Source organism: Thermobia domestica, chromosome 5, assembly GCF_964235325.1.
Source record: "Thermobia domestica chromosome 5, izTheDome1.hap1.1, whole genome shotgun sequence".
NCBI classification, from domain to species: domain Eukaryota; kingdom Metazoa; phylum Arthropoda; class Insecta; order Zygentoma; family Lepismatidae; genus Thermobia; species Thermobia domestica.
In genome coordinates, this window is record NC_137458.1 from 312,489,530 (window position 1) to 312,509,875 (window position 20,346).

General features: G+C 36.4%; 2 protein-coding genes across 2 annotated transcripts; both read left to right on the plus strand.

Annotated features, from left to right (window-relative positions):
* The first annotated feature begins 4,281 nt into the window (after window positions 1-4,281).
* LOC145685650 (uncharacterized) lies at window positions 4,282-16,467 on the plus strand. The gene is made up of 5 exons (XM_081758042.1): window positions 4,282-4,406; window positions 9,769-9,933; window positions 10,484-10,698; window positions 11,876-12,035; window positions 16,310-16,467. The coding sequence occupies exons 1-5, from the start codon at window positions 4,394-4,396 to the stop codon at window positions 16,465-16,467; spliced, it is 711 nt and encodes a 236-aa protein (XP_081614168.1). The 5' UTR covers window positions 4,282-4,393.
* Window positions 16,468-17,260: 793 nt separating this feature from the next.
* On the plus strand, window positions 17,261-19,851 carry LOC145685651 (uncharacterized). Its single transcript, XM_081758043.1, is given in 2 exon segments — window positions 17,261-18,499; window positions 18,501-19,851. Coding segments are annotated over 2 exon segments (1,440 nt in total). The 3' UTR covers window positions 18,702-19,851.
* The last annotated feature ends 495 nt before the right edge of the window (window positions 19,852-20,346 follow it).

Consider the following 20,346-nt stretch of genomic DNA (forward strand, 5'->3'; position numbering starts at 1 on the left):
ACCACTTCGTTACCTCTTCTTGCAGCTGTTCGTCGTCATCAAAACGCTGCATAGCCAGCCACTTCTTCATTACTGGGAATAGGTGGAAGTCGCTCGGTGCCAGGTCGGGACTGTACGGCGGATGAGGAAACAACTCCCACTGAAAAGATTCAAGAACTTCACGCGTGACATTTGCCGTGTGGGGCCGGGCGTTGTCGTGAATCAACAAGATCTTAGAGCTCAACATTCCTCTGCGCTTGGTTTGAATTGCTCTTCTGAGGTTTTGCAGAGTTTGGCAATACCTTTGAGCGTTTATTGTAGTGCCTCTTTCCAGGAAGTCCACCAAAATCACACCTTTTCTGTCCCAAAAAACAGTCGCCATCATCTTCCTTGCCGACATTGTTTGCATGCATTTCTTGGGTTTTTGGGGAGAACCTGTGTGCCCCCACTGCATTGATTGCAATTTCGTTTCACAGTTCACGTGTTTCACCCATGTTTCGTCACCAGTAACGATGCGATCGAGTAAAGAGTCACCATCCTTATTGTAGGCGTCCAAAAAGTGCAACGCTGCAGCCATTCGCTGATTTTTGTGGTCCTCTGTCAAGATTTTTGGAATCCATCTTGCACAAAACTTGTGGTAACCAAGCTTTTCGCTGATGATTTCGTGCAACAAACTTCGCGAAATTTGTGGAAAACTCAAAGAAAGTTCCGTTATTGTGAACTTTCGATTTTCACGGACTTTAACATCGACTTTTTCGACAAGTTCGGCAGTCACTTTGCTGGGTCTCCCACTTCGATCTTCGTCGTGAACATTGGTTCGGCCATTTTTAAATCTTATGACCCACTGTCGCACTCCACCTTCAGTGATAATGTTGTCCCCATACACTTCACACAGCTGCCGATAGATTTCTATCGGTTTACAGTTTTTTGCTGTTAGAAACCTTATTACTGCACGCACCTCGCAGCTCGCGGGATTTTCAATTAACGCAGACATTTCAAACCGTCACAGTATCTTAACGGAGCACAGCACGAACCTCTCACTAGCACGGCTAGATGCCGACTGAGCTGCGCAACGCTCTGACCCCAAGATGGCCGCGCTAGCCCCGCCCCTAGCGGACACAGACGAAAACGTAATCTACTTTCTGGATAGCCCTCGTATTAGCTTATCCTCTGCGTAGAGCAACTTTCGCTGCTATCATAAATAAAATCTTGAATGTATATATTCCACATTGTGGTCCTATCGAACACATATTATGTGATAATGGTTCACAGTTCAAAAGGGATGTGTTTATCAAAGCTATGAACAAGGCTAATATTAAAATTCATTTTGTAACTCCGTACCATCCTAGTAGCTCTGTTGTAGAAAATGTACGTCGCAATTTTGGTATGTTGTTTCGACACTTTTGTAAAGATAAACACGCCGAATGGATCAAGCATGTCAGTCAAATCACGTACCTTTTGAATCATTCTATATCAGACACTTTAGGCGTGTCTCCTGCTAATGTACATAACAGTTCTGATTTGATTTTCCCTGTGGAACGACATTTTAATGTCAAGTTAGAAGATTCAACAATCGTAGATTCTTCCAATTTAATGAATATGGTAAAAATCCGAAGACATAACAAATTTCTGAAACGTAATTCTCAAGTAGAGTCTTTGCAAGAAGGAAAATATCGGATCAAGGTCAATGACTTAGTTTTTGTTAAACAACATCCACAAAGTAATGTGTTGTTAAAGAAGATTTACAAATTTTGTGACATTTTCTCAGGTCCTTATTTATGTTTTAAGGAAATAAACCCTAAAGTTTTTGAATTGTTGAACGCTAAAACGGGTACGTCAATTGGACTTCGTAATATAGATGAGTTGAAGGTTTGGAAACCTACCCAGTATACAAAAGAAAAATGGATGCGTCTAGTGAAAAAGTTAGTCGCGCCTGACATTCTTGCTCAAATACATAAGAATGAAGGAAACTATATATATATATATATATATATATATATATATATATATATATATATATATATATATATATATATATATATATATATATATATATATATAAAGGGTGTCTTCTGTTTGTGTAGAAATAGATTTATTTTCTTCCTTTTGTTCGCTCGAACGTAGGTTGCGTTTAATTCTTGATTTTTATTCAATTTAATTTTCTTTGATTTTCATTAACCAACGATAATTTTCCAATGATTTTAATTCTTTCTTATTAATGTGAAGGATTACAATTTAATTCATGATTGATTAAACACAAAAATTGTAATGGAATAAAAGATTTAGTATAAACGTATTCATGTAAAGAAAACTAAATAATGTTATATATACATACGAGGGTTGATCAAAATGTATAGAATATAATTAATGGAATATTGTTCTTATAAACGGACCAGTGGTTCTTAAATATAAAAACCAAGCTCCCTTGTAACTTTTATATTCAGTCCCATCGTCGGGCGACATTTTTATACAACGAGATACTTTGTATAAATTGATAATTACTTGTATTTTTGGGCAGAAAGTGCTTCTACATAAGCACTATACCAGATATAATGTTAATTTAAAAATAACAAAAGAAGAATGTTTTTAATATATAAGAAATAGACATTATTATATAGTTGGTTGCTATGTTGTTGTTGATAGATACCTAAATAACATGTAAGATTGTAATACAGTCTATGTGCATATTCGTTCAACGAGAATCAACGAATAAAATTGTTTAAAACGTATCATCGTTTTGTAATTTCAATATAAAAGGTGAGAATACTAGTAAATGTAATCACGGAAGATATTTTAATGTGTAAACAATTACTACCACTCAAGATTTACTGATATTATTAGCCGAACCAGGTTGATGACTACCTTTGGTGAGTCGTTGTATAGTCACCTGTGAGATTCCATACAATACATACTAACAAAGCTCTAACTAATATTATATAAACTAATGCTACGTTTGCAGTAAAGATTATAGGAATGGTTGGGGTTTAGTTCCGTCAGAGCCGGCCTTAAGACGATTGCTCCCAATCGGGGCCCGCGCGTAAGGGGGACCTCGCGCTAGTGCCGTCTACTCCACTCTACAGTGCCGTTTTAACAGCATATTACGTCCTAGAGAAAGCAAGTGTGTTGTGGTCCCTATGACTAAATTTTGCTCCTAATACATGATATTAACAGGCCTACATGCCATTCTGCGCGCGGGCCCCCCGGCCTAGTAACTATGGTATCGTTACGATGACTGCTACTCTTGGTTGTAGGGATGCGCACAAGACGAGTCGAGACAGAATTTTCCTGACAAAATTCGAGTCGAGACACAGTTCTTCCAATAGAGAAGAATACTTTTTTCGAGTTGAAACATCACTTTTACAGCACATTTTCGAGACGAGACAGCCTCAAATCTTGTCTCGTGCGCATCCCTACTTGGTTGTCAAGTATACACAACATATTGTAATACAGGTACATCCATGGACTTTAGAAGAGAGTGTATGGCCTTTCCCTAACATGTAAATGAATAGTTTGTATTAAGTTTCTGGGCATAAGCAAATATTTTCTGAATTTAATGCTTCAGTAATTTCGTTATTTTTTTACGTTTACAACTTCTGTTGTAGAAATAGATATTTTACCCAAGGAGTATTCTGCACACCCCGACAGCCCTAACATTCCCTGAAATTTCCTTACACACACCCCTGGGCATAGAAATATTGTTTTCTTTGAGTTTCTGTAAAAATGTATACCCTTAATCTGGGTGCACACCCTCTTTTATTTTGAACATCCCACTAGGGATGCGCACGAGTCGAGACACACTTTGTAAAATTCGAGACTAGTAGAGACAAACGTATTTCTTGACTCGAGAATTCGAGTTGATACACGAGTCGTCGAGACTGCTCGTAAAAATCTCAACTCGACTCGAATGCCTCAAAAATCTTTCTATAATTTTTAATATTATTTTGAAGAAAGTATTCACTCAGAAACAGCCTTGAAACCAAATTCAGCATTTATTACTTTAGAAAGGTACAGAACGCATAAACTTCCCCATGAGCAATTGTCCGCCGTACATCGTCGGGCCGATCGCTACTATGGCGGTATATAATCGGATTTCGAGCGGGAACGAGGCGGGAGACACCGAGTCGGTTGAGTAACTGCAACCACTGGCGGACCGATGGCGGTTTTGTCGGGGTAACCGTCAACGCGGTACTGCGACGGTTGTGGCCTTCGGGCCATACGCTGACCGTGGTGGGGATCCGCTCTGCATTACCCACAATTCTTCAATCTTCGCGTGCTGAACGTCATTTGTTCTGAGCGAGGGATAATCGAGGCGCGTAACAAGTGATAAGCAAAATTGAAGACTGTTGGTTGATATAAACAAATTTGTAATATTCCAGATAGCGCCACAACATGGAAAAGATTTACAGTGAAAGTAATGTATACATGGGGTAAGTTTGAGAATTTCGAAGTATTATGAGATAAATTATTATTGTAGATTTAGTACTTGGTAGTATTCCACTTGTCTCGTATTTACGTAATAAATGTATTGACCGAAATTTCATAATACATTTTCCTTGTTTTAGGTCGTAAATTTCATTAATAATGTAAAGATTAACAATATGTTGCTAGAAAATCTGCATGTAATGACGGTGTGCATGACTTGTCGTAATTTTACTGATGAACAATTTCATCAGGAATTATAATGTAGCGGGAACTCAAGTTCGACAAGGTTCTTGATGACTGGTTCCCCTTCCCATTGATCTATAATAAAGACAGAAAACGTCTGCGGGGCTCTAACCCGCCTTTACGCGCTGTCATTCATTTGGCAATACTGTATGAATTGAATATTGGACTTTGGTACAGAAACGAACCAATCCTGCTGCTAACCTAACCTATAGGGGAGGGACACCAGTGATCTAGAACCTTCCCCCAAATTCGTTTTCCGGTATCATCTATTAGGTCACGTGGGTTAATTTCCGTCTTGACACGCTGCGATTAACAAAAATTTGAAAAAATTACCAAGGACATATAGTGAATTTGAGTATTGAAGTCTGTAATAGACGGAAATTACGGAAGAAATTATAAGTTAAATTTACAACGTCCGCTCCAGCTCATATGCTTACGTTGAAGCGAGGGCTTAACTTCCACAGATGGCGGCCCCGGATTGGACGTGCAAAGTTCTAGATTACTGGTCCCCCTTTCTGTACCAAAGTTTGATAAGTCACATAATATTGCAGAGCGGGCGTTAGCGAGTGAAGGCGGATTAGAGTCCCGCAGGGCATGTTATTTTGTGCTTGTATTTTGGGGTCATCATCTGCGGATGTTAACCCGAAACGAAGAATTACACTTTGTTAATTTTATGAAAATGGGTCAAAAATTTTGGATATAGTATACATGGAGCTCCATCAGTTCCCGAAGAAGCAGGACGCCCATACTTTTAGGGATTATTCATTGAGTATGTACGAACTTACAAAGGGGGTAACAAAGTGATTTTTATTTACTTATCGACTGATACGAAAATAAAAAAGAACGTACCTGTACTATATATCTGCATGTTTAGTGCCCTTGTACTTTATCTATGACTATGTGTGTGGGGGGCAGGGAGAATTTAATGCATATCGCATGTCTTGTGCACATGGATACTTTTACTATTGCACTACGTAGAAAATTTATGGTATTTATGTAGAAATGGTAATAGAACACAGAAAAAATGCAGATCAGGAGATTCTCATGTATACTATTACCAAAATTTTCTTACCTTCAGCTAACCGGTTCCTATCCCTACTTTGCTCTACTGTACTACACCATTTTAATGCAGACTTACTTATCGACGCGCAGCTGGAGAGAGTGATGTAAAGTTTACAGGAAACTTTTTGTTTTTCCCCTTAACTGGTAATAAATAGCAGAAATCTGTTCACTCATTGCGGAACATGACGGTATAATGAAGCTCGTGTATTGTAAAAATGGCGAATATATGTGCTGGCTGTGATAGTATTTACTTTTTGTATTTTATACGCAAATAAGGACGAAGAGTTACTTTAATTACGTGAAACCAAGGAGTAAATAATCGAAGAACACGATGTCGCAAGTGTAGAAAGGAAGTGACAATAAAGAAACTAGGGGAAACTTATAAATTTAAGTTCAATGGTGGGAAGTGTTATTGGGAGAAGGCAGCAACAAAGGAGACATTTTTTGATAAATCACATGTGTCTGTAGAGAAGGTATTGGGAAGGTTCTAGAACACTGGTCCCGTTATATAGGTTAGTAGCTAGGTTGGTTCCTTTCTGTATCAAAGTTTAATATTAAACTCATATAGTATTGCCGAGCGAGCGGAGCGAGTGAAGGCGGGTTAGAGCCCCGCAGGGCACGTTGTTTTCTGTCTTTGGTACAGCTAAATGGGAAGGGGGACCTGTGCTCTAGAACCTTGCCGAAGATATTGCATTTTGTGGATTGTATTACCGCCTTCGGCGGTTTATTCTGCTTCTGATTAGTACCTTGGTGATGTCGCTGTCGCTCCGTCGCGGGATTGTTGGAATGGAATACTCTAAAAGTTCACCCAGTGGGTGCGCCGTTTTCAATGAATGTAAACCTCGTGTAGATTGATTACAGGGTGCATAATAATTGTGCAACCTTAAAGTGGTTAGTACGTACGAAATGTTTATTCTCACTAGTAGTAACTGAATAGTACCAATAACCTAGTAAAGTAGTTGTAGTGATAAGTTTGGTGTACTGTGTATGAAATTCTGTGTCGATTTAAAACAGCAAAAATGCCGATCACGTTAAGCTGAAGACCCATGCGTGGTGCATATTAAGAATGAAAGGGCCACTTTTTTTTAAAAGGTAAAATCTGTTAATTGAAAAAAAAAGCGTGATAGTTAAATTTAGGTCAGCGTACTTATATTCTTGAACTTTTCATTTCTCTTAGCATGCTATGCCTCTGCGTTACAAGTTGTTTCTGGAGGGGCGGAGGAAGGGGGATGTATTGCACCCAGTAACCAATTTACGCGAGGCTTACATTTATTGTAAACGGCGCACCCACTGGGTCAGCCCTTGCAATACTCCATTCTATTAGTCCCATGACAACGACGTCTCATATTCCCTAATGGAAACAGCCGCCGAAGGCGGTACCGGCACTAAATCTCATGCAAAACTGCAGGAGATATGAGTTCAAGTGAGGAAAGCGTATTATATGATTGTTATTTGGGAGTGGAGTAAAAGTAAGTTTTCAAGATATAGAAAATGCTGTAGGGACTACATGTTAGGTAGAAGCGGACATAAGGGAAAAGAGAGAAAACGACGTTTCGTGGGGGGCTCCGAACCCGATTTCGCTCGTTCCGCAATAGTGTGTCTGAATTAAATATTGACATTTTCAATGTTATGAGCACCACTGAGAAACACTTGTTAAGTTTGTAAGATTATGCCCCAGCACCAGTAAACTGTGAATAGTCGTTGCATACACCATACCTAGCCTAAGACAGATTGGACCACACAACTAAGCATTAACCCTTCGTTTCACACCAAATGTGCTCTTAATGCCGTAGACAATATTTCTCGATGGGAAACTGCATTAATGACCCTGCAACCAACCTACACGTAGTTTACGTACGTTACAAACTGCGTACTCAGTGGGTCAACTTTTGGAGTATTCCATTCCATCAATCCCGCGACGGAACGAGAGCGACATTGCAAACAAGCTTACTAATACCTAAATAACTACGAAAGGGGGTTCTTAAAGGAGCCTCACCATATCGCATATTTCCAGTCATTGTGATTGTTATACTTTGCGCCACCTTTGGCGTTATGTTAAAGCGTTGTTTATTTTATGAGTAATTAAGGCTGTACAGCTGACCCCATATGTCCGTGTCATGTAACTTTCTGCGGACTTCATTATTGACACAGGCTCTAGGAGGTGCTGCTTGAGTTCGTTCGTCACTTGCAACGTAGTCCCACAGCGGTTTGGAATAACGATCTGCTTTAATCCTTGGTGGGATCTGTCACTGAGAATTTTCTTCTGACTACCGTTCTCTTCAGCGATGTGGTTTTGCAGTGAGTTTTGTAGTCTGGGCACAGTCCCTCGTGACACACTTGTCACGCTCGCACCTCTTAACAGAGCACTGATAATTTTCCTTCTTTGAAAAGTGGTCATCCTCTGCACGCCTCTCTTCTACTGGTCTTGAGGTAGTACGGAATTTGCCCTAAGACACGATCACTAACGGCTCTGCTCTGCGTAGGCAGGCTGACCATTGTCATTCCAGACAGCTGACGTGTTTGTGTATTTTAATTAAACTGATAAGGATCTGACATAGCAGAGGTTCATATGCTAGGAGAATCAATTAATATGATACGATTTCAAATAAGTTGAAATAACGGGAATACTAACATGATATTGCTCGTACTTAATATCATTTTCACTACAAACTAAGATTTGTTTTCATAAAGTATATGTAACTGAACCAAGTATGTGTAACGTAGATGTATAATCTTGGTATTATCTGATCTCCCGTAGAGTGGTCTCTGCACCCGTCAACTGAACAGATTCAAGTTACGATAGTGATTTGTTGCGCACGCAAATAGTAGGCTCAGCATTTGCGTAGAGTTGTAAATTACAGTAAATCAATTTACATAGAACTACAAATCGACTGCATGTATAGATCTGAGTTATTAAAATACATGATGTTTGAAAGATTTCGTTGTTGTGTAGCGTTTCAATTGCAGGGATGAGTCATAAGCTTTGCATCTTTCGCAGTGTGTGTCACGTGACCGAAGCAGTTCATTATGTACCAAAAATACTCTATGTTGATGAAAAGAAATCAACCTTAAACAGGAAGAGATCCAAAACCTCATACCTTCGAAACGACTCGGAATTAATTTTAGAAACTTATAAGGACTTGAAACTAAATCGTACCTAGCATATGCTCCAGACCTTGCATCTTCGGGATATTACTTTCTTTTATCCATAGTTCAATTCTTGCACTCGTGATACCTCAACAACCAAGAGAAGGTGTCAACTTCAATGCAGGAATTCATCGCTCCGAAAGAGAAAATGAGCGCGGGCTCGAAAAATAGGGCAGAAGGTTGCTTCAGACGGTGCAGTAGAGTAACTGCACGTTTAGTGCTAGGCAGCTTTCATTCTAATTGACACATAAGCAAATAAATGACTAAAATATTGCAGATCTTTTGACTCATCGTTGCAAAACAACTTGGGGAGTCTAAATTATTTTAACCCTTTATTTACAAAATGAATTTACACATATTTTCAACTACATATCTGTTTCATGACATAGTACCTGTTGGTATGTAATAACTGCACAAAAAAGAAAAAATATGGGAAAAGATATATTAATGATCTTTTTTAGTGTTGGTAATTTTTAGTACCAGTTATGTATATCATAAGTTTATATAAACAATACATGGCATACCTTACTTATGTATAGAGAAACAAATAAAAATACATACCAGTGGCTGTGAACACAATAATTACCACAAGAAATATTACAGAAAAGGATATGCACCTCTTCTGACGATTACAGAACTGCTACTTCATAGGGAGAAATTTGCAGAGCAGAGAAATGGAGCAACTGAGAACACTGATTTTATCTACCAGTTGTTCTGGAGAATGTGATGTGTACGTCCTTCGAAGTCAGGTCAGGAATAGTAGCGACTAAGCCGAAATAGAACCATTGTTTCTAAGTGGTACTTTTAAGTACTGTCAGTAAATAAAGGATTAAAACATTGTGTTGTTTCTAGCTTTTATGAAGTTAAGTTTAGTAGTAATTCATTTCTATTTGTTCACGTCATATATCTGTTTAGGAAGCACTCAAACAAACACCAGTGAATTGCAGCAAAGTGAATGTGTTGAAGCTAAGGAAATTTCCCCACATAGTTCGTATTCAAGCAGTGTGTGTAGTATCAGCAAGAAATCAGATTCAATAATTGTAGAAGAAAATAGCAAGGACATTCAAAATGAAGATACAGGTTAGTTTAATGCCTGAATTAATTCCTTTTATTAATACTATATTAGCTGCACAGACTTTGTTTTTCGTTATAATTACTTGCTAATTTATTTGACAATAATTTGAATTGCCATTTCAATCTACTAGATTTTTTTTTTTGCTCAGATCGCGCCTTTCAGTTTCGACACCTGAAAGTTTAACCGAAACAGGGCTATCATCACTGCAATCTTCTTTGCTTTATTATTTTTTCATCATTCATTTGTTTTTCTATTTGGACAAGGGTGGACAGGGACGAGGGATAGACATCCTAATGTGTCCTTAGTGGTGTGAGTTCTCATTCACCTTACGTAATACACATGACTTTTAACATCTGCTTCTGGCAGTATGTAAATTCTCGCCAATCTGAGAGTTCCGAATTTAATCCTCAGTGGTAGTACCTGTGGTTCGGATTTCAAGTTAAAGATTTCTTGGCAGGCTGTACCTATTTATAAGGCAGGGAATGAGTTTTAAGTTCATTGCAAGGCATAATTTCAGAATGTTCAAGTGTTAATAAAATTTTCCTCTCCTTTCAGCTGTGCTAAAGAGAGTTCTTGAGGTATTGGAGGGGCTGAAAATACAATTACAAACAAATACGAATCTGCTAACTGATATTCTTACGTTATTGGAGAAAAATGTGAATAGCGAAGATGTTCTACATTCAACTGCCCCCAAGTTACCAGTGACAACGCAAGAAGAGTTGAAAGAGTTAGGTACAGCCTGTAGTGAAGTCAACTATAAGAAACATGTGGTACGGTATGCTACTTTCTTATATTACTGTTCCACATAATCATGTCTTGTTAATGTTGTAGTACTTAGGCTTCAGCTGAAAAGGGACGCTTCACTCCCAGTAAATTGTTTCTACTGCAAGGAAATATAAGCACAAAACAGTGATAAAATTTAATAATTTATCAACAAGAGTATATGAACATTTCGTTGATGACATGAATTTGTAGAAACAAATTCTCACTGAGAGAAAAGGTTTATCTGAACATGCAATCAAATTTTTTAACACTTATTTGTAGTACTGTTTCGACAACTTTGACGTTGTATTCATCAAACTTATTTTCTCGTACATTCGTATTTGATAAAGACAAAGATAAATTGTTAAAACAAACACAAATAGATATAGGATAATGTGTACAGCTTTACTTGCTTTAAACCGTCTTGAAATTATTCGTTTATTAGTTTTGAAAGTAATTCAGATTAGTTTCATGGGATAATGTGAAGGGGAATTCTCATTTAGCACATCCTTATGAACGTAGATGAAATCCCTTTGAAACAACTTTGAGTAGCTTGGTCACTTTAGTTAGGCCAGAGACAGCACGTAAGTTGTCCCCTTTAAGTATTAATATTTGGGATCCTGTGGCTTGAATTGCATTGGTAAGATCTGTTATTATTTCGAGCTTTAAAAGCGCTAGAATAAAATGAAAGCGTTTCAAGGCTACTAATGAGACAAGGAAAACATTCAAACAGTTGCTCATGGGAATTCCTTTTCAGGGTAGTTTAAAATCTTTAAAGGAAAAAGTGGCCTAATGTGTCTCTAGACAAATTGTTGTACTATATTTTTTAAATAATGTCTTATAATTTTGAATAGGGTAATTATTCAAATTATGATGTTGAGTTGTGGGTGTATATCTATTCAGTTTTTTTCCCATCTATTAAATATTATTTCTTTGACTCAATTTCTGGTGAGCATTTATTTCATTAATCATGAAACAGTCTGCTCGGTTGCATAATTGAGGAAGGTAATTTCATTATAGATTCCCTTTCCGGGTTATTTATTATTGTACATTCGAACTCTGATCTACAGGTATTTGACTAGGTTGGAACCCATGTTATCATCAGCAAGTTTGCATGATTCATTATGATGTGTGCTGCTTGATGATTCTCATTAGTCATTTTGCAATACTCCGTTTTCATTCTAGGTTCAGTTCCTAAGACGTATCGAAGGCACTAATCTTCATCATTTAATATGGAAGTTAATGCCTACTATTATGACCAACAATGTAGCACTTAATACAAACATGATGGGAACAAATGGAAAATTTGCCTTTCGCAAATCCAATGTGTTTTCCGTAATCAAAGGTATTGTCCTTAAGTAGTTCAGTTACTCTTTTCACATTTATTGTCACATTGTGCTGAAAAATACAAAGAAGCTTGGTTTTTGGTAATGAGTACTTCATAACTATTTACAGACGTTGTAGGATGCATGGTAATACTTACTTTACATTATACTCACTTAAGCACCCAAATGTAGAAAAATTTGACACTACGTTTCAATGACCGTTTGTCTTCTTCATGCATGTAATTTTTTTTAAAAAGGAGCTGCATGTCTCCTTGTAGAGCTACATATTTGAGCAGTTCCACTGTAGAAATATGTATAAAAGTTCTTTAAATCGCCGCTTTATGAATTATTTAATGGAAGCCACCCCTTTCTCTTCTAAGTTTATTTTCTTTCTTCAAAAACATGTGAACAATCTGTCCCCGTGATTGTGTTATTTTTCTACATAGTTTTTCACCTGTTTTGAACAAATCGCTTACTAAACCATGATACAATTATCCTGTTTTAGCAAGCAGCACCGTGTTGTTATTTGGAGTAGAAAGTATTATATATATATATATATATATATATATATATATATATATATATATATATATATATATATATATATATATATATATATTCTCCACTGATCTAAATCGTTATCTGGCTGATCCAGGATTACATCAGGAACTATGAGAAATCTTTTTTCTGGTTGCAGGTTTAAACTGGATTCAAAAGAACAATATGTGGGAATTAATGATTAAAACCTATCAGCTAGTTCAAAATAAACAGCAGTGCGGAATACATCTGAAATAAGTTTTATAAGTGAGTGGGACATTTTAATTAGATTGCAGGGAGATTCTTGTCTCATGATTCAGTAACTGATTAGTTGAAATCAATACAGGTGAATAACGCTATGTGAAATCTTTTATTTTGTTTTAACATGGGGATGGATCAGTCATGTGTTGTTGAAAAAGAAAACTTAGAAGAGGAAGGAGTGTTTTTTGTTAAATAACTCGTATAGCGGAGTTTCAAGGAGCTTTCAAATTTATATTTACGGTGGAAGAAACTGTCAAATATGTAGTTCCAAAAGCAGCGATTTTTTTTTTTAATCTTTTAAAGTGAAATGACAACGGTTCATTGAAACGTAGCGTCATTTATATGGAGTTCAGTATACTAAAACTCCTTTCTTGTATATTTACCATGTGTCCATATATATATATATATATATATATATATATATATATATATATATATATATATCCCTTGACAGCCAGGAATACACGGGATAAAATGGCTTTCAATCCTCCTTTACACTGGTTAAAATGATACCTGAATGTGCTTTAGCTCCTTTCATGATCATATCCTGGATCCACGCCTATATATATATATACATATATATATATATATATATATATATATATATATATATATATATATATATATATATATATATATATATATATATATATATATATATAATCTCAAGAACTAGTAGATGGATCATCGCCAAATTTGCCCATAATGTTAGGAATCGATATATTTCTTATTTTATTGATATATTTTATGGCCATTAACGGCGTCTATGGCCTTAAGCCCATCACGTTTGAGGGATGACGTCCATCGATGAGCACACAATCCGGGGAAAGAAGAAAGGAATGGGTAGGAAAGGAAGCCGCCTGAGACCTGTAAATTAGGTACCATCCCGGCATTTACGTGGTATGAATGAGGGAAACCCAGGAAAACTTCACTTAGGATGGCTAGCCTGAAAAAACTCATCTTTTCGACCGCGTGACCCCACCGGGAATCAAACCCGGGACCGCTCATACCAAACGCCAGAGCGTCAGCTACTTACTACCTCATGTTAAGAATCGAGTTTTGTTGTTGCCAGTCGCGCTGGCCCAGTAGTAGAGTGGTAGAGTGTTCCTCTTACATGTAGAATGCTGGTTCGATCTCAGCGATATCAGATAGCGAGGAGTTGTTTTCTGTAATCGATTAAACGTCCCAAAAAATATTCAGTCTCCATCCTGAACTGAACTTTCTACTAAAATCGGAAGTGGTACAAATCCACTACAACTTCCGGTTTCAATACTTATCTACATAGAGCAAAAACGGTACAAGATAGAATTAAATGTTTTTTTTGAAATCGATTAAGCTTCTCAAGAATAGTTTCCATCTCCTTCATTAATCCTCTACTGAAGCTGAAAGTGATAAAAATTAACTGACGGTTTCAATATTGATGTTCATAAAACAAACGGTAACAGTTAGCGAGAACCAGGGTTTTGGAATAGATTAAGCATCCTAACAAAATCTGTATCTTCTACTGTGGTACAAATGTATTGCTTCCGATTTCAATATTGATGTACCAATACATGGAGCAAGAGCGGTAAGGGATAGCCAAAAGTTTTTTTTTTTTTTAAATCAATTTTGCGTCCTAAGAATAACAAGCATCTTTTTTTAACCCTCTATTGAAACCGAAAGTGGCAGAAATCAACTATTTTCTATTTTAACGTTGATCACTAAACAAAACGAGGTAATAAATAGCAAGAAATGGTTTTCTGCAATAAATTCAGCGTTCCAAGAATATATTTAGTCTCTAATCTCTACTAAAACTGAAAGAGGTAGAAATATACTATTAGTTCAGGTTTCAGTATTAATTGAGAGAACATTACACCATAGAAATCAAACTCCTTGACGTGGTGTACACGTGGCAGTACTATTTGTTTTTTCTATATTTGGGTGGTTAAGTCATTATAATGTCAAATGAGTAGATGCTTTGTGATTAAGTAACATTGAGATAAAAATAGAATAAGCTGACGGAAATTTCGCTAATTGTAGGAATTAATCCGTACTTGTATCATTGAATTGAACTATGAAATAAAAATCGTTATCTTCTCTTTAAGGGTTTGGATTGGAGTGATAATCTTGTGCATATATTTACCTGATCACGTACAGAATTTGTGAGGAGGATCATATGTTACGAACTGTGATATATTTCTTTTCCTGGAGATTTTTGGAAATACAATCAGATGCAAATGTGAATAATACTTCATATATCTAAATTTATTTTGTTGGAAATAAGATGCTAATATTCAACAATTATGAGTAGTTTGACTTTTTGAGCAATAGTAACGCTGTGTTCGTAAAAGTACAAGCAGATACAGAGGGGGAAGGAGCAAATGGTCGTTCTCCCTCCTAACCCCAAAGAGGCACAGGCACCAGTGCTGCAAAGGTCCGTTCGTAAATACAACTAGCCCGGGGCCGGGGGGTTATTGAGTTACAAAAATAAATGAAGCTATTAGGTATATATTTTTGAAAGCGTTGCCTTTTATTCTTTATTGAAAGATGTTTGAAACATTTTATAGTTTCAGTAACAGTTTTTCTGTTATGCAATGTGTAGAACAATACTTAGGTTCATAATGTCAACATCCAACCTATCCATAATATTCATCGGCGCGTAAACGGATTTCAAATTAAAAATGATTTGCGTAATCTCATGATATATCTATCATAGTCTGGATTCTGGTTGGCCTTTCCAGTTTTTACTTTCTAGATCCGCCACTGACTACAATAACTCAAACTAGCAGTTATTCCTCCATATCGCCCCCCTTAGGAATTCGTTCTGGATCCGCTCTTGTGTAAAAGCGTGTTTAATATTTAATTAATCTGAGAACAATTAAAAGTATAGTGTTGTGTGTTTCTAAATTATTATGATTATTATTATCAAACTAGCAGCGTTCACCCCGCTTCGCTGCGGTCACCCTGGAACGCAATAAACTTTGTTACTTAGATAATTTTTACTTTTTCGCTTTCAAGTGATATGATAAAAACCATAGAAGAATGTTAACATTATATCGCCTGTCATTTATGTTAACCCGCCGAGTGACACGGTCATGTGGGTTGCATATAAATACGGTTAGATTTAGCTATGATGAGCTAACAAAGGATTTGTACGTTATGGACACTTGAATGGTCAATTATCTCAAGACACTGGTAATTGAAAATTAAAGTGATATGATAAAAACCATCTAGGGTCCAAATCTTAATAACCCCCCAAAAATGAAAGAAATTGGTTCAGCCGTATTAGCGTGATGAGCTAACAAAGGATTTGTACGTTCTCTTTTATATATATAGATTTCATAAGTTCGTTGATTTTCCTGTCTTATATTTTTGCTAACTTCTTCCGTTCTTTAGTGAGTTGCAGTGTTCATATTATGTTAATCTATCTTGTTTTAAAATGAATTTGTTGCTACTGGTTTGCAAATTTACGTGTATTGCTGTTGAAATTAGAGCTTACTTTGGACTTTTCTTACAGAGGTGGTTCGGATTATAAACAAAAATTCAACTGAACAAGAAGTTGCAGTACTCACTGGAAGATGGTTGAAGAATGCATCTGACAGATGTGGTGGAAGAGAACAAACACGAAAATCTCAAGAAGCTAAAAGTGGAACTGAAATAAATAATTCGGAGTAAATAAGTAACCAGGTTCTATGCAAATCTTCAATGTGTGTCAAGTGTCATTGCAATGCCAAAATACAAAAAATCAGACTTAAAAAATACAGATTACTACCATATTAGAAAAGCTGTAAGACAACACTTAAGTCCATGTATTGGACGGACTGAACGTTCGACATCTGGGTCATGTCAAGTTACTGAACCTTGTTTAAGGGATGTTTTTGTATCTAGTCATTGTTCTATTACTTTCAAGAATACCGGTAGCATTGAAAACCACGAAAGCCTTACTGTAACTTCTGGATGTAGTAATGTGATGGAAAACCCTGTTTCACCTAGGCATGAAACTAGCAGTGTTTGTAATGTAGCTTCGTGTGATGTGAACCGTGCTGTCGTTGCAGAAGATAGTGATTCATCCTTAAGTCATTCGTCTGGTTATGCTATACCGAACACAATTCTTTGCCAAAAGACCTAATGCATTGGGCTGTCAAGAATAATTTAACATACAATAGTATAAATGAGTTATTTATTATCCATATTGAGATATCACGGTCATAAGGAATTGCCTATAGACTGCAGAACTTTGTTGAAATCCGGATCATTGACATCGGTGTTAATAAGAGAAATTGCAGGGGGCAAATACTTTTATGTGGGATTATGCCATGTAATTGAAAGTTCAATTAAAAGTGGCTTGAAAAACCCAGAGTTACACCAATTTTCACTGAAAATAAATGTCGATGGCTTACCGCTAGGCAAAAGTACCTCAAAACAGTTCTGGTCCATGCTGTGTATTGTAAACGAGTCTTCAATACCCATGCCATTTGTAGTGTCTGTGTTTTGTGGTGACAGCAAACCAAAGAACGTAACTGAGTATTTGTCTGATTTTGTGCGAGAAATTAAAATTATTATAGATACTGGAATAAGCGTGGAAGGAGATAGGTACAGGATTGATATTGAAAAGTGTCTGTTTGTTTGCGATGCACCGGCACGTGCATTTTTAAAATGCATAAAATCTCGTAATGCGCGTTTCGCATGCGAGAAATGCACAGTAGAAGGTGTATATAAGTCGCAGATGATTTTCGATGACATCGATGCTCCTCTTCGAAATGATGAGACCTTCAGAACTCAGTTGCAGGAAGACCATCATACCGGCATATCTCCTTTTATGGAGTTGCCATTTGATGATGTTGCACAATTTCCGCTAGATTATATGCATCTGATTCTGCTAGGAGTTGTTCGTAGATTAATAAATATTTGGCTAAGAGGACCTTTGAAAGTTCGTTTACCAACAGTTAGTGCTAAATTGCTTTCAGAACTGATCGAAACCTCAGCGGCTTATATTCCGAGGGAATTTGCAAGACGTTCTCGAAGTTTAAAACATTTTGATCGCTGGAAGGCAACAGAATTCCGACAATTTTTGCTTTACGTGGGACCAGTGATTCTGTCGTTTGTACTAAGACCGGACTTATACGAACATTTCTTACTCTTGTTCGTTGCCACATATGTATTATCGCAACAGCATGTAAATGATGAAGCGTGAAACTATGCCGAAATTTTAATGAAAAACTTCGTAAGAAATTGTATTAAGAGATATGGCGAAGAAATGCTAGTTTATAATGTACATTCATTAATACACATCCCAAATGATGTAAGGCGATACGGCTCGTTAGACAACTTTAGTGCCTTTCCTTTTGAAAACTACCTTCAGAGGTTAAAAAAGTATGTCAGGTCTCCGCATTCTCCTCTGGAACAATTACTAAATAGGCTACGTGAGTGTAAGGAAATGCCTAGTAAACCGATAGAAAATGATGTGAATGTAACTTTACGAAAACAGCATTCGTCTGGACCTCTGGTGCAGGGATTGCCTGACGGTGTTCTACAGTACAAACAACTTACTGTCGGTAGTTTTACCGTGTGTGTTTCATCTATGAGAGACAGTGTACTTATTCTCTCTTCGAAGACAGTTGTGTTTGTGAGAAACTTTGTAAGAACGAAGAATGATATCATCATAATTGGTCAACGATTTGCCAATCTTCAAGATTTTTTTTAGTTATCCTTGTATGTCATCTCATTTAGGCATATTTATAGTTCATAGTGTATCGTCCAAATTAGCAACATTTGAAGTAAAAGGTGCTAGGAAGTGCGTTCTAATACCTCTGATAAAATCTCCTGGCAATTCACGAATCGAAAAAGACAAATTTGTTTGTATTCCATTGACACACACTTCAGCTTCAGATATTAGTGATTTGGAATAGAATCATAGTATGCAAAAGTAAAATATACGCATGTAAATCCTGGATATTTTGTCTGGTGACGCCAAACATAGTCCTGAAGAGGTAAGAAAAGGGTGTGGCTGGTAACTATTTCTATACTGGTGTGATCAGGCAATACGTGAAATGCTAGTGACGCTAAGTCAGACCCTAGCATTTCACACATTGCCTGGTTACACCAATATAGAAATAGTTACCAGCCACACCCTTTTCTTACCTCCTCACGACTATGTCTGGAATTACTAGACGAAATATCCAGGATTTATATTTGTTTATTTTATTATCAGGTTTTTAAAAGTGAAATTTTTATTTTTATTAAGCTCTATAATTTATAACTTTGATAAAAACCGAGAAAAATAGTAATCGAAAATAGTAAAAATAGAAGCAATCGATATAAATGTGCAAGCTGAGCAAAGATGGTTGTAAAGAGCGAAAAGTAAAGGATATTACGGCATAGAAGTGAAAATGCCTTAGGAAAACTTTCATATAGCAGAAACACTTTTTTTTTTTTTTTTACTTCTGACAAAGTTATACACTATGGCGAGAGTTTAATTTCTTTGTTTTTATTATTTTGACGTGAATATGTGAAACACAAAACTAAATTTTGTGTGATATTTTACGTGATACAAATTCATTGTTACGCCTCTTGTCTTCAGTGTTATATGCAAGATTTATGTTTTTCTTTTCCATTCGATTATGCAGAGTATTCAATAATGGGTTGAGAACTTGGTTTGTAAATAAGGATCTATTAGCAAGAAATATATTAAAACAATATCATTTTCTTTCAAGTGAATTCAAAGCTAATTAATTAATCAAGTAATGCCGCATTCACATTTCAAAGTTCTGGGTTACAGTAGAGAAAGTCCAGTTGATAATGCATTTGATCTCGTTTACAGCCACACATGTTCTAAGGCTAAACATGTTCTAAAGCTAAACAAGATCACTATCAGTAGGCTTTGTGCTACGCTTGAAACCATTGTCAATAAATTATCTTTTGGATGTACGATAAAGAAAAACTACATTGCTTGAGTATCTCATTATGAGTAAAAGTATTTATATGTAAACTTTGTACCTTTGTGTACATATGCAAATTAATTCATTGTCTTAAATTTAGTAGGTAATTCCTTACACGAAATGAATGAAAAAGTGAATAAACATGGTTTCGAAAGTAACTCTAAAAGGAGGAGTTTTAGGAACCATGTGTTTCGATTTTTTTTTTGTGTGTGTGTGTGTAAGGAATCGTCACATAAATTCATGACACCGAATTAATTTACACCCTCTGTATGTAGGGCTGAAAGTGATCGTGATGCAAGTCAGTCAGTTCCATTTCCTTTGAAGACTATATATATATATATATATATATATATATATATATATATATATATATATATATATATATATATATATATATATATATGTATATATCAGTGACGTATTTACGATTTTGTTTCGGGGAGTGCTTTGCTAACTTTGCGGGGGGGGGGCTTTACGTGGAAATGGGAAAATTCTGCAAAATATTTCATATACTTATAGTAAGATTTCCGGGGGGGGGCTAAAGCCCGGAAGCCCCCCCAAATACGCCACTGATATATATATATATATATATATATATATATATATATATATATAT